At 45.3% G+C, this 16,093-nt stretch overlaps 1 protein-coding gene across 7 annotated transcripts in view; it reads right to left on the bottom strand.

Annotated features, from left to right (window-relative positions):
- TSNARE1 (t-SNARE domain containing 1) overlaps positions 1 to 16,093 on the bottom strand; it is a 204,077-nt gene that overhangs the window by 112,967 nt on the left and 75,017 nt on the right. For 6 of the 7 annotated variants that reach the window (XM_069957021.1, XM_069957023.1, XM_069957025.1 and 3 more), the window contains exons 7-8: positions 15,056 to 15,130; positions 13,590 to 13,649 (exon numbers count right to left, since the gene is read on the bottom strand). In XM_069957021.1, the coding sequence (XP_069813122.1) occupies positions 13,590 to 13,649; positions 15,056 to 15,130 (135 nt within the window). The remainder of the gene's footprint in view (positions 1 to 13,589; positions 13,650 to 15,055; positions 15,131 to 16,093) is intronic. The other variant, XM_069957022.1, reaches the window with a different exon arrangement.

Raw genomic sequence — 16,093 nt, 5'->3', positions numbered from 1 at the left:
GAAATTGCGTTTTATTGTGAACTCTCACACAATATGTTAGGTTGAGGCCGCTAATCCGGTGGCTGGCATTTTAAGAGGCACTTTATCATTTAACCCAGAAGTATATAGATGTAATTGCATTCCTATGCTGGAGCGACATGGGCACCGAACCAACAACTCAGCCGCTCGGGAGAAGATGGCGGCAGCGGGTTATGGATTACCAATAAACTGAGAAAACATTCAGATCAATGGATCCTACAGGAAACCTGAGGAGAAGGAGGAAGGGGCGGGACAGATGTCAATAACGACAACTCAAGACAAGTAGAAACAGCACCACACCAGCGTATGGCCATGTCTGGTATTACAATGCAGCTAAACTTCTGGAGGAAAAGTCCTTTGAAAGCCTTGAAATTGATATAAATGCATTGTTAAAGGTGTGCTCCAGAGGGACATAGATTTAAAAAAAATAAAAATAAAATGGTGTCAAAGGCATGATGGGAATTGTAGTTTTGCAACAGCTGGAGGACCCTGATTCAGTCAGATGGACAGGCTGTAACCACTTACTGTTTACACAGGAGCAGCGCTGTCCCCCTATGAGTGTGGCCGCTCCTGGTACTGCACTTGACTAGGAAGAATTGCTGGGGCACAATGAACCGCTCATTGTGCTGATCAGCTGGGGGGTCTCGGGGTCAGAACCCGCTGATACATCACTGATGACTTATCCTGAAGCAGAGGGCACGGTTGTTTAGGTCCCAGGAAAAAGCCATTAATCTTGATGTAGCAAGGAGCGGCGGCGCAGCCATTAGTGAAGCGGTTTTCTGCAGATTTCCTGTAGGCCGGGGTCTGGTAAATAAAGCATGCTCGGTGTCAGCCGAGTGGCAGCGCATTGCCCTGTCACCGTGCTGCACATTCTGCTTCTATTCCTGTCCTCTCGCACAAACCGCTCGGCTGAAAATGTAAGACTAAAATGTCAGGCTGTATTTGCCTCTCTCATTCTCCTGGCGGAGGGGCTGCGGAGGGGAGCACTGAAACTTTCTTATTTATTACACAAGCACTTAACAAAATGGACAGGAAAAAACTTTGGACGTGATGGCGGTGGACGTGTAGGAAGAACATCATGGCTGACCGCGGGGAGCAAGGGACAATCACACGTATGGTGGAGCGACCTGTGCACCAACATGAAGGGCTACCCCAGACAACTAACATCCACACCTTTATGTACAGGCGGAAGACCACCCCGACCTTACAGGGATTCTCCATCATCAACGGTAATCTCCTAATATAGGTTTATAGTGAGGGAATCTCCATTTAATCCCAGATACAGAGCTCCAAACGCCCAGCATGAACACAGAATTACATAACATATCTGCCTGCAGCCACCATTAGGGGGAGCTGAAGGGTCTAACGCATACAGTGTTATAGAATTCCTAATACTATCTGTGTATAGTGTACACCTTCAGTGGTGACTGGTCTATACACTATCTGTATACAGTGAACACATGTAGTGGCAGCTGGTCTATATACTATCTGTATACAGTGAACACATGTAGTGGAGGTTGGTCTATATACTATCTGTATACAGTGAACACATGTAGTGGCAGCTGGTCTATATACTATCTGTATACAGTGAACACATGTAGTGGAGGTTGGTCTATATACTATCTGTATACAGTGAACCCATGTAGTGGGGGTTGGTCTATATACTATCTGGTCTATATTGTTGCACAAATTTGGAGCTCTGCAAGCTGTCAATCAAGCCAGGCTGGACAGGAAGAGGGTGCGGCGAGTGTGACTGCATGCAGCACAGTGCTCTCTGCTGCCACCTCTGTCAATGTCAGGAAGTGTTTAGAACAGGAGAGGTTTTCTATGGGGATTTGCTGCTGCTCTGGACAGTTCCTGACATGGACAGAGGTGGCAGCAGAGAGCACTGTGTCCGACTGGAGAAAATACACCACTTCCTGCAGGACATACAGCAGCTGATAAGTACTGGAAGACTGGAGTTTTTTTTTTAAAAATAGAAGTGGATTACAAACCTGTATAACTTTCTGAAACCAAGTGATTTGGAAGAAAAATTAAACGAAGGATCCCTTTAACTACTAATGCAACTACAAGTACTAGTACTCAAATTAATTCTGCTGAAAATGCTAACAAAACTTCATACACACAGTAGATAGCTGCAGAATAACTCAACACTGCCAGGCTCCCCTACAGATTCCAGGTGATCAATGAGGGTCCCAGCAGCTGGACACTAAAGGGGAAGATGTATCAAAGGGTGTAAAATATCCATGGGTGTAAAGTGCCCACAGCAACCAATCACAGCTCAGCGTCCAGCTCGGGTACAATGGAAGCTGAGCTGTGATTGGTTGCTGTGGGCAGTGTATATTTTACAACCTCAGGTAAATCCTGGCCCTTGTTATCCTCCTATGTGTGAGAAGTACCTTCTAACATCAGGGGCTGTAACAGGTGCAGACCCCCGTTCTGACTACCTCTCCCCAGCTCTCCACAGTGTGTGTGTGTGTGTTATATATCTATATATATCTCTCTCTCTCTATCTATCTATCTATCTATCTATCTATATATATATATATATATATATATCTCTATCTATATCTATCTATATATATCTATATATATATCTATATGCAGAAATCCCCACAGCACTCCGGATTGGCAAAAACAAACGTGGTTTATTGCATGGTGAAACAGCACAAAATGATGGGACATCAGGAGATTGATTTAAAATGTATGGTTGTGGACAAGGTTCATCTACCTGCGAGAGGAGGTAACAACTAGCTCTACACAGGCGTGAATTAGAATGGATCTTCAAAACTAATGCTTTAAGTCCGTCAGGACTTAATGTAGAATATAAGACCTCACGGCGTATGGTGAAATAGGATGTGACTTCTTTTTCCACTGTGTTCCATGTACTGCATTTCTAAGTGTGACAACTGTTAACAGTGGATCTTCTATATATTCATTGTGGTTTCTGTTTTATAGATCATAACATATTGTACGTATTGGAGTGTAGCGGATAGACTCACCACCAACCGTAGGAAGGATGAACCGAGGCAGCAACTAACATCGGTATTAATTTGGATGGATAATCTTCAGTCACAATTCACACACAGTTCTTGCACCATGAACTCTACTAGTAACAAGCGATCCAGGGGAAGGGGCCCGGAGGGGCCACAGGACGAAAGGAGGACGCGGTACCGGATAGAACACAAAGTCCGGGGTGATGCAGTTCTCCTACTATCGTCCCAAGTACCGGTATGATCGGCTTGTATGTAGAAGTGTGGTGACTGTTCACATTACATGCAGGTAATGAGAGATGCGGGAACCATCAGCCAGGAATGCAGGGGTGGCGGTACCGGGTGCCGTGATGGTCCGGGGTGATGCCACTTTTCTGCAGCAGGCTGTCTGTAGTACCCTAATCCATTCCTACTATTACAACTATCATCCCCATTGGAGAACCATACATGATGGGCGTCATCTATTATGCATTGAGCGCACGCATGCGCAGAAGTGCCGAGGTTCAAATTCTTCCCTCTACCGGTGGTGAGCCGAAGCAGCTACAAAGAATATGAACATTACGTTTGTATATACCTAATTATGGACTCTTTTTGATACCTCGCCGCCTGGCTCAAGCGGTTCTCACTACACTTGAGCACTTGTACACAGTATTGTGTACTTTTGTATTCACTTGTATTGAATTTTTAAACTTTATTTGTTTGCTTGTCAAACCTTAATCACGTGCACTTTTGCACCAATTACTGTTTTTCACTAATTTACACACCTGTATAAAGGATCTGCTGTTTTGTATAGAGTCACGCTTGAAAAAGAAGACGGAGGTCGTCGAAACGTCGCTTCTGACTATTTTGTGCTGTTTCACCATGCAATAAACCACGTTTGTTTTTGCCAATCCGGAGTGCTGTGGGGATTTCTGCATATATTTAAGTTGAAGCCGTGGTCTCGGCCACCCGCTGGCACCCACTTCAGGACATCTGGTAGTGTTGCTCCAATATACAAGTTTTCTATATATATATCTATCTATATATCTATCTATATATATATATCTATATATCTATATCTATATATATATATATATATATATATATATATATATATATATATATATATAAATAACGCCACGCTCGGCGTCCATTCTTCACGGGTCTCTGGGATATTTGTGGCTTGACTGCACCAGGTCAGAATACATTCATTTGTGATTCATAGCCACTTCCAGAAATCCATCTTTAGTCCGTCAGTCAATGATTCAGGTCCCCTCATTACAGAGCCGGCTGCCCTCACCTCCGTGTCCCGGGGGAGGGGAACACCATTGTGTGAGACCTCCGTGTATGCACAGAGGTGACAGGGGCCCCGCTGACCTTTCCCGTCCCAGAAGTCGCATTATTTATAATACAGGTTTATTTTTAGTCAGATTTCCTCTATGCGATCGGCTGTATTAAGGACTCTACTACTACTTTGCCGGTGCAGACTCTTGTAGCATGCCTTGTCCGGTCCTGCATCTACCACCACTATGTTTGTGACTGCTATTAGCTACATAAGAATGGACAATCCTGCTTAGGGAGTCCCGATCACACCGGTCCCGTAATAGTAAATAATCTATTAATTGTTGACCAATAAACGTGCAGGGAGGTAGCATGCCGGTGAGGCGGTCAGCGGGATCGGCGATTCACCACAGGCTATAATTACATTTCTAGCACGGCCGTCACAAGAGATTTTAAGAACGTAATTTTGCAACAACAAAAAAATTCCCTGCGCCCTTAAAGGGTCAAAACGGCAACAGGAGCGGCAATAATTCTCCAGATGTGACCGGCAATAAGAGATTATGCCAATATAACATACAAGTATATCCAAAAGAAGAAAAAGACGGTAGACTTTACCAATTTTTTATTTTGTTTTGTCAAAGGGGGAAAGAAGAAGAAAAGAAAAAAATCTTCCTTCTTCACCATCCCAGGATAATCCCATAACCACCTGGGGACAACTCAAAAACTATCATCTAAGCCAAGAACAATCCATCTCCACCATCTGTTTAAAGACAAACCAGCACAGTTATCTGTATCGGGACAATTCTATAATGGCCATAAATCTAGGGAATAACAACGCCCCACCAGACATACAGAGGAGCACTGTGTCTCAGCTGACCTTCCCATGGACAAGCCAACCCGTCAGGGAGAGTCTCCACCAACTATTCCTGGACAATGCGTCTCAGTACAGACTCCATAAAAATTGTCTGCCCAGAGGACAAAACCCACCCCCTTTCCTACCTCCACCCGCTGCAGGGACATCCCCTCCCCGCCGCCCGTCCAAGGGACAGCCCCTCCCCGCCATCTGCCCCAGGGACAGCCCCTCCCCGCCATCCGCCCCAGGGACCGCCCCTCCCCGCCATCCGCCCCAGGGACCGCCCCTCCCCGCCATCCGCTCCAGGGACAACCCCCTCCCGCCCCAAACCCACAACCACCATACATCTAGGGACAATCCCGCGATCCCCATCCATCCAGGAAAAATCCCCTAACCAGTGTCTGTTCCATCCATCCTAACAGAATCGCACAACTAGCATCCAGTCTAAGAGTTCTAACTGTCCCAGGACAATCCCATAACTCCCATCCGTCCCAGGATAAATCTGTTTTCCTCACCTATTCCTACTTGAGGACATGAGAATGAACGGTATTCCCTGTCAGTAATTACGAGACGGATAGCATCACAGCACCAGGGCCAAGCTCCGTAAATAACAATTTTAGAGGGCCGGTCATATCAGACTTTACTTCGACCTCCCCAAGGACAAGGTTTGTAAGGAGGGAAGAGGAATGATTAACTGCAGCCTTCACTCAACTCACCTCCGCGTCCATTCATATCAGACACACGGCAGACCGGGAGACATAAATGAAAACACACATTTTGTGTAGGGCCGAGAAATGTTTACCACGCCAATGACAAAAGGGCAGGAGTAACTGGAAGACACTTATTGCTTTTGTTCCCAGGTTCCTACCGTTCTGAGAATGTAATCACATTGGTGTACGTGCCCTCGGTGAGTGGAATCCGTGATGAGGCTTAGCCATCTAACCTTTGTGCCATAGTACAGGAAACCCAACAGGCATAAAGGTGTTATAGAAGAAAAAATAATCACCACAAGGGGAGAACAGTCCCTTGTAATGGTTAAAACCACTTTATGAGACTGTGTCAGTATGTGCCAGCATCTGCCCCAGGGACAAGGCCTTCCCTCATGTCAGTCCCAGGGACAGTCCAATATGGGCCATCTATTCCAGAAATAATGTCATTACTGTTTCTCCATCCATCCTGAACATAATCCCAACCTTGCCATGCGCCCTTGGAACACTCCTAAGGACAATACCATTGCTGCTATCCACCTCGAGGAAAATCACATACCTAAAATCCTCTCCAGAGATAATCCCCACCATCCATGCCAGAGACAGTCCTATCCCCACTATGCAAGAGACAACGTCACCCCCAGATATCTATCCTAGAGACAATCCTATCCCCCGCCATCCCTCCCAGAGACAACCCCATCCCCTGCCATCCCAGAGACAATCAAATCCCTGCCATCCATCCCAGAGACAATCCCATCCCCCCATCCATCCAGAGACAATCCCATCCCCGCCATCCATCCAGAGACAATCCCATCCCCGCCATCCATCCACAGAGACACTCCCATCCCCACCTTCCCCACCATGTAAATGACGTCAACCCCAATTATCTATCCCAGAGACAATCCTATCCCCGCCATCCATCCCAGAGACAATCCCATCCCCCCCATCCATCCAGAGACAATCCCATTCCGGCTATCCATGCATCAATCCAAAGAGAACCCCATCCCCATCATCTATCCCAGAGACACTCCCATCCCCACCTTCCCTACCAGGCAAATGATGTAATCCCCAGATATCTATGCCAGAGACAACCCTATCCCCGCCTTCCATCACAGAGACAACCACATCCTCTCCATCCATCCCAGAGACAATGCCATCCCCGCCATCCAACAATCCCGCCATCCAACCCAGAGACAATCCTATCCCAGCCATCCAACCCAGAGAAAATCCTGTCCCCGCCATCCATGCCAAAGAAACTCCTATCCCTGCCATCCATCCCAGAGAAAATCCCATTCCAATCTTCCATCCCAGAAACAATGGCATCCCCGCCGTCTATGCCAGAGACAATCCCAAGACAAACCTTGCTATACATCCCAGAGACAATCCCATCCCCCCATCCAATCCAGAGACAATCCCATTCCCCATCCAACCCAGAGACAATCCCATCCCTGCCATCCAACCCAGAGACAATCCCATCCCTGCCATCCAACCCAGAGACAATTCCATCCCTGCCATCCAACCCAGAGACAATCCCATCCCTGCCATCCAACCCAGAGACAATCCCATCCCTGCCATCCAACCCAGAGACAATTCCATCCCCGCCATCCAACCCAGAGACAATTCCATCCCTGCCATCCAACCCAGAGACAATCCCATCCATGTCATCAATGTCAAAGAAACACTTATCCCTGCCATCCATCCCAGAGAAAATCCCATTCCAGTCTTTCATCCCAGAGGCAATCCCCTCCCCGCTATCCAACCCAGAGACAATCCTATCCCCGCTATCCAACCCAGAATGAATCCCATCCCCACCATCCAACCCAGAGACAATCCCATCCCAGCCATCCAACCCAGAGACAGTCCCAACCCCCGCCATAAATCCCAGAGACAAATTACTTTCTTGTCATTCCTCCCGGGGACAATGCCATGCATGCTGTGTAAGACACCGATCCATTCCACGGTACACTGTTTTCTTACTACAATGTGTTTCAAACAGGTTTATTGTGTTAGAATCCTGTGATTTGCATCATTATTACCTCTTTACGATGATAATTGTGTGTCGCCGGCGGCTGATGAGTCATACCTTGTGGGGGAGCAGCCACTTTGATATTTGGCCGATGACGACACACTGTGATTAATGACTGTAATGGTCCCAAACATGTTCAGCTTTATGCAACACGTTCTACAAGTCGAAAACCAAGACTAATCTGGTAACCCTTTAATATCTGAGCCGAGAGCATACAAACTTTTATCCTTCGAAACTCTGTGATCCAGGCAGCAGATATTTAGGCTTCATTTTGCCATTGGTCATTGCTGCAGACTTTCATAATACTTTGGCACTACAGGAGTTGTAAGCAGGTAGAAGACAGTAGCCTGAAAAGGGGTTACAGACTGACTCCAGGTTGGTGCTAAACTGAGCAGCTGTCACTATTGTTCATGCTCCATGTCACTGCTGGATTCCACCGCACCACAGATACAACAGACCCACTGATGGTGCGAGACAAACGGACATATCATTCTGCAGCATGGGAGACAGCATGTAAGATTATGACACTGCCAGACTAATGTAGGATGTTATCCCTGTCGGTAAAGTCCAATTCCTCATGAAAGGTAAATCCAGATAAAACGTGTGATCTGAACAGTTAAAGTGCGTCCGACACAAGACCTGTATCCGGTCTCATCACTGTGCAATAGGAAAGGGAATCCAGGTAATAAATAAATCAGAAGTTTATGATAAGTAGTAATATGAAGAAAAGGAAAGGTGCAGAGGTCACAACTAGTATTACCAATGGTTCAGTAATAGTCCAAGCTACACCAGGCTCATCATACTGCAGGTTAGAGCACGGACAATGAGATCGTGAAACGGGAGAGAAAGAGACAACGGCCCTGACCTCATTCCCAAGTGTGGCTGTAATTTATCATTCTCCGTCATCTACTAAACGAAGCACAGAAACCATTCCTATGACGAAGAAAATTACTACACTACAACCATTCTGTATGTTTTAGATTACTACTACAACCACCAAAATATTGCCTATTATGTACACAAATATGACTACTATAATTCTGCTCCTATATACAATAATATATTCCTGTATAAAGGAGCATTATAGTAGCTATATTCCTGTATATAGGAGCAGTATTATAGCAGTTATATTCCTGTATATAGGGGGCAGTATTATAGTAGTATATTCCTGTATATAGGAGCAGTATTATAGTAGTTATATTCCTGTATATAGGAGCAGTATTATAGTAGTTATATTCCTGTATATAGGAGCAGTATTATAGTAGTTATATTCCTGTATATAGGAGCAGTATTATAGCAGTTATATTCTTGTATATAGGAGTATTATAGCAGTTATATTCTTGTATATAGGAGCAGTATTATAGTAGTTATATTCCTGTATATAGGGGCAGTATTATAGTAGTTATATTCTTGTATATAGGAGCAGTATTATAGTAGTTATAGTCCTGTATATAGGAGCAGTATTATAGTAGTTATATTCCTGTATATAGGGGGCAGTATTATAGTAGTTATATTCTTGTATATAGGAGTAGTATTATAGTAGTTATATTCCTGTATATAGGGGGCAGTATTATAGTAGTTATAACTACTATAATACTGCTCTTATATATAAGAATATAACTACTATAATACTGCTCCTATATACAGGAATATAACTACTATAATACTGCTCCTATGTAAATCATATCTATATATCAGTATTAGAGTAGTTATGTTCCTGTATATAGGGGCAGTATTATAGTAGTTATAGCTGCTATAATACTGCTCCTATACACAGGAATACAACTACTATAATACTGCTCCCTATATACAAGAATATAACTACTATAATACTGCCCCCTAAATACAAGAATATAACTACTATAATACTGCCCCCTAAATACAAGAATATAACTACTATAATACTGCTCCCTATATACAAGAATATAACTACTATAATACTGCTCCTATATACAAGAATATAACTACTATAATACTGCTCCTATATACAGGGATATAACTACTATAATACTGATCCTATATACAGGAATATAACTACTATAATACTGCCCATATATACAAGAACATAACTACTATAATACTGCTCCTATATACAGGAATATAACTACTATAATACTGCCCCCTATATACAGGAATATAACTACTATAATACTGCCCATATATAAAAGAACATAACTACTATAATACTGCTCCTATATACAGGAATATAACTACTATAATACTGCTCCCTATATAGAGGAATATAACTACTATAATACTGCTCCTATATACAGGGATATAACTACTATAATACTGCCCCCTATATACAGGAATATAACTACTATAATACTGCTCCTGTATACAAGAACATAACTACTATAATACTGCTCCTATGGGGCAGTGTGGCTTGATCAATTTACATACAGAATTCTGATGTTTTTTATTTAGCCTAGGGGCACTAGTATCAGCCATAGGTGTGAGGTGCAGCACTCTTTTTCTTCCCTGAACCGTATTTTGTTTCTCTCTTTTGAGACCCACATGACCACAATTAGCAGGAGACACCTGAGTGCACATGGTTTTAATCCCTCCTGTCTGTCCCATTCTATCTTTGATAGCTATGGTGAGTGCAATACCTTATCCAGACTTGTGCTGTTTGGGGGCAGCTTCCTCCGCCGGTGGTGCTGGCCGGGTTTTGGTGTGGCATTTTTGGGTCTGGTCCTGTGGCATGGGGGTCGCAGGGCCGTCCCATGGCCCCCGTTCCCTGGCTGTGCACGCCTGCGGTGGGGGTGGTCGCTGACCGGCACAGTGTGGACTTAGTGTAGGGACCCATGTGTATCAGATACCGGCACGAGGTACATGGGGCAGTGGGGCTTGATCAATTCACATACAGAATTCTGATGTTTTTTTATGCAGCCGAGAGGTACTAGTATCAGCCATAGGTGTGAGGTGCAGCACTCTGTTTCTTCCCTGAACCATAACTACTATAATACTGCTCCTATATACAGGAATATAACTACTATAATACTGCTCCTATGTAAATCATATCTATGGTAGAAAACAGTAATGATCAGCTATAATAAGATCCCACATGAATCCGCTGACGTTACTGGGGGGTGAATCACGTCTCTACTACTTGACTCCTGAACGTTGGGTTTTGCTTTGACTTTTACAGCGGTGACATTTGTATTATTGCTGGAGTCGTCTCGCGTCCTCTAAAATCCTGAGAGCGGAGAGGAGAAGACGAGGACAGGACAGGACTCCGCTCGCATCATCCTATTATTTCGCTCAAGAAGAAATCCGTATGTTTTCCCTCGCATCACCCACAATCCTAGCTAATATCTCTCAAGGTCAGGGAGCCCGGGCCGAGCGTTCGCCTTAATCTGATTAGCGACGCAGCCGTCATGCCGAATCCTATGTCAGCTCCTTTTGTCTCCGCAAGATGCTACGGAGACTTGAAATTATTAAATATATTGTAAACAGACACTTCCCCTCCGCAAGGTGACACTTTGGATAAACCGCTCCATTTATTCTATAACAATAGGTTTCACCAGTGCTGGGGGGGTGGGGGGAGGGGACTTATGGCGGAGCGAAAGGCAGAGGGCGACGCAACGTATGAGCCACGATCAACATGATGCGTCACATTGCACAGGTTTTAAGGTAAGGTGCAATGTGTTCTGAGAGATTGTTACAATGTATCAGCTTTCAAATCAACTGGTGCCAGAGATTTGTAATTTACTTCTATTAAAAAATCTCCAGTCTTCCAGCACTTATCAGCTGCAGTATGTGCTGCAGGAAGTGGTGTATTCTCTCCAGTCTGACACAGTGCTCTCTGCTGCCACCTCTGTCCATGTCAGGAACTGTCCAGAGCAGGAGAGGTTCTCTATGGGGATTTGCTGCTCTAGACAGTTCCTGACATGGACAGAGGTGGCAGCAGAGAGCACTGTGTCAGACTGGAAAGAAGACACCACTTCCTGCAGGACATACAGCAGCTGATAAGTACTGGAAGACTGGAGTTTTTTTAATAGTAGTAAATTACTAATTTCTGGCACCAGTTGATCTGAAATAATTTTTTTTATTTGGGGGGAATAAATGCTTTATGGCTTTCCAGATGCTGCAAAACTACAACTCCCATCTTGCTGCATGGTAGGAACTGTAGTTTTGCAACAGCTAGAGATAATTTGTTTACTTTGTACAGGAGAAAGCAGGTGTCCCCATTCACTGACCGCAAACAAGAGATTCAATACTTCATCAGTATAGTAATTTTCCTGAAACTCTTCATGAATCAGGAGGCTCAGGATGAACGATGTTACGTCTCCATCTGACATAGGGGAGTGCTTAGACACTGGGATATGAAACAAGCTGGGAGCGCTGCTTTATCTGTGATCTATGGTAATGGTGGTTCTGTTTTCCGCTCGTTCTTCCTCTCACAGGGCACACATTGTGCTCGCACGGACACAGGATAAGCTTGTAGAGGAGAACATTTACTTTAGAGGTGGCAGCGGCATAGTAAATGTCACTCTCCGTCCACTGTAAACAGCGGATCAACGTCTGCTCGCATACAAGAGTTGCACATGGAAACAGAGCCACCGACAGCAAAGCAACCCCCTATAATGCTCTGTGTGACCCTATAGATCAGAGCTTCTTAAACTTTTTCTACTGGAGCCTCACCCAACAGACCAAGGCAATGCCTAGGCCTCACCAGACGGACCAAGACGATGCCTGGGCCTCACCAGACGGACCAAGACGATGCCTGGGCCTCACCAGACGGACCAAGACGATGCCTGGGCCTCACCAGACGGACCAAGACGATGCCTGGGCCTCACCAGACGGACCAAGACGATGCCTGGGCCTCACCAGACGGACCAAGACGATGCCTGGGCCTCACCAGACGGACCAAGACGATGCCTGGGCCTCACCAGACGGACCAAGACGATGCCTGGGCCTCACCAGACGGACCAAGACGATGCCTGGGCCTCACTATTGGTGGTGAAAGTCCATTTAAAAGCTGAAAATAATGCTGGGGATAGCTTTCACCCGTCTCCAAGCCCTATATACTAATAAAGCAAGTACAAAATGAATTAATAATGTTGCGAACATGGAGATTTTTGCAAACAGCCAAAGGACTGTGCAGATCATAGTTACTTTTGTGAAAACTGGTTCCCCAGCTGGGCCTCACCAACAAGTAGGGGGCGCCTCACAGTTGAAGAACTGATATAGAGCACTGCCTGACCCTGGAAGCCCATGTACCACCCTATAGAGAGAGCACTGCCTGACCCTGCAAGCCCATGTATAACCCTATAGAGCACTGCCTGATCCTGCAAGCTATTGCTCAACCCTACAGCTCACTGCCTGACCCTGGAAGCCCATGTACAACCCTATAGAGAGAGCACTGCCTGACCCTGCAAGCCCATGTATAACCCTATAGAGCACTGCCTGACCCTGAAAGCCCACGTACAACCCTATAGAGCACTGCCTGACCCTGGAAGCACATGTACAATCCTATATGGCACTGAACTGCCTAACCATAACTTTCTGGGAACAGTGGATTTATATCCCCCCTCCAGGGTACCCCTTTTAAGGTGGTTATGGATCGGCCATGGAGGATATTTAGGTGTCTGGCTTATTTCCGGTCACCTCCAGGCGGTCATCATACTGCCCCTATATACAGCTTGTCCTGTAGCGGAGGCCGGCTTGCTCTTTGTATGCGGTCGGCGTATAGCAGATGACTTCCATTATTACACGGCGTTACTTACTTGTTTCTGAGCTCTCTGCCCGCTGCCGCTCAGTAAGGACTTGGATTTATCAGCTATTTTCTGTGGGTTTAAGAGAATAGAGAGAAGTGCGTCAGCTCCAGAACATATTCCCATAGCTCTTTCATTACATGATGGGCCTGAGCGCTGCCCGCAGGCTACGTGGTTTCTAAGCATGCCGCATTATTCAAACAGCAGCAATGATCGGGGGGGAGGGGAAAGGGAAGGGGGGGGGATTAAAAATGTATAAAAAAAAATTCCCAAATATATTTATTCCTAACTGCTTTCCACTTACATCTATCTCGTGTGCTACAGGGCATTGCTGTCCTGGTAAACACAAATGCAGATTAAAGGATGAAAAACCAACATCATTTCTATGCAAATTGTTCGGTTAAATGTGGTTTTAGCGCATTAAGGAGAGATCCCGCTTAACTCTGTGCGCCCCACCGCATTCACAAATGCCAGAATTAGCACCGGGGGGATGCAAAAATAATAATGATGTAAATAGAAATCCAGTACTCCTGTGTTCTCTATGGGGAGGGGAGGGGTAGGCTGCAGCCAGAGTGGTCTGGCTGTGGCTAATCTCTCCTGAAACCAAAGGGATCGGGCAGTAATCTTCAATCATGCCTGACCCCTATCTTCACCAAACTCATCTGTCAGTAGTTGTTCAGGAAAGACCCATACACCTTAAAGGGGTTGTTCACCCCAAAAAAATTGTTTTCTTTCAAATCAACTGGTGTAATAAAGTGCAAGATTTATATTTAAAAAATCCTCCAGCCTTCCAGTATTTATCAGCTGCTGTATGTCCTGCAGGAAGTGATGTATTCTCTGCATTCTGACACAGTGCTCTCTGCTGCCACCTCTGTCCATGTCAGGAACTGTCCAGAGCAGCAAATCCCCATAGAAAACCTCTCCTGCTCTGGACAGTTCCTGACATGGACAGAGGTGGCAGCGGAGAGCACTGTGTCAGACTGGAGAGAATACACCACTTCCTGCAGCACATACAGCAGCTGATAAGTACTAGAAGACTGGAGATTTTTTAATGGAAGTAAATTACAAATCTCTGGTGCTTTCTGGGACCAGTTGGTTTAAAGGAAAAAAAATTGTTTTGGGGAACTATCTTTCTTCCACTTTAATGTTCTGGATCATTTAGGAGGCTTGTACGCTGAATGCAGAGGCAGTGCACATCATTTTACCGCACCTGTCCTAATGATCGCTGGGACCCCCACTGTTTATACAACTGCAAGTAGGTTCTTGTGCCCTTTGTGGGAAACCCCTTTGAAGGGTACCCATCATTTCAACAAACTTGTCAGCTGTTTGTACTTGGGTGGCGGGGGAGGACCAGGTCCTGGGACCCTTAAAATGAAGAGTAAAAATGATGTGACCGCATGCACTGTGCCCCTTCATCTCTGGTGTGCTGGTTATAATGGAAGCTTCTGGGATTTCCTGCAGTGATGGAGCTGCTTTACCTTTTGCACGGCCCCGTAGCGCTGGATGGCCTCCGATAGTTGGCTCTTCAGTCTGTCCAGCTGCAGACGATCCTGCTGCAAGAAACCAAAGAGAAAAAGTAAGAAACTGCGAAAAACCAGTAAATTCACAACAGGAGAGGCCAGATGTTTTTATTTTTTTTGCTGCGCTAAAGAAAGTTGCTGAGTCTGCAGGATACCATTCACACTTACGCACCAACAATAGTTTACACAAAAAAGGCCACACCTTTTACAAGATTTTTTTCCCCTTTAAACACATTCCTTGAAAAAATTTTCAAACTGTAACAGAAGCTGCAAAAAGTGCAGAAAAGTCTGGTGCCAGCAGTGTAATGCAGCCTTTATCTTATGTCTCTATCACATCTTAGGGCAACGTCCCCCAACCCAGGCCTCTTTAGTTACTGCAAAACTACAACTCCCAGCATCCCCTGACAACCGTAGGCTGAGGAAAAGAGCTACAGGGAGGGTGGAGCTGGCAGGGCATGCTGGGAGTTGTAGTTTTGCAACTGCTGAGAAGCATGGGTTAGAAAACTAAAGTCGAGACGAAGGTTTAATCAGCTTCCTAAACGGTTCTAGATAAATGAGCGTGATACAATGATTAGTCACATTGGGCAATGAGTGACATTTAAAGAGGAACTATTAGTAGTTTAGACTAATCTAACCTGCTGACAGCCCCTATAGAGCTCAGGGCGGGGAGGATGACGGTATGTCTCTTTCCTTCCTCCTTGGCACTGTTAGCAGTGTAACCCTCAATCTGGAGCACTGTTAGGAGCACTACCTCGCCCTTACCACATGTTCCATGCTAACATTACACTGCTAACAGCGCAGGCAGGTAAAGGCCCTATTCCACCAACAGATCTGACGACAGATTATCTGCCAAAGATTTGAAGCCAAACCCAGGAGTGGATTTGAAAGAGGAGAAATCCAGTCTTTCCTTTATGACCGGTTCTCTGATTATATTCTGTTCCTGGGTTTGGCTTCAAATCTTCGGCAGATAATCTGTCGTCAGATCTGTTGGTGGAA

Source organism: Dendropsophus ebraccatus, chromosome 2 (genome assembly GCF_027789765.1).
Source record: "Dendropsophus ebraccatus isolate aDenEbr1 chromosome 2, aDenEbr1.pat, whole genome shotgun sequence".
Classification (NCBI taxonomy): Eukaryota; Metazoa; Chordata; class Amphibia; order Anura; family Hylidae; genus Dendropsophus; species Dendropsophus ebraccatus.
The sequence above is the reverse complement of the archived record's forward strand: the minus strand, read 5'-3'. Positions and strand labels throughout refer to the sequence as shown.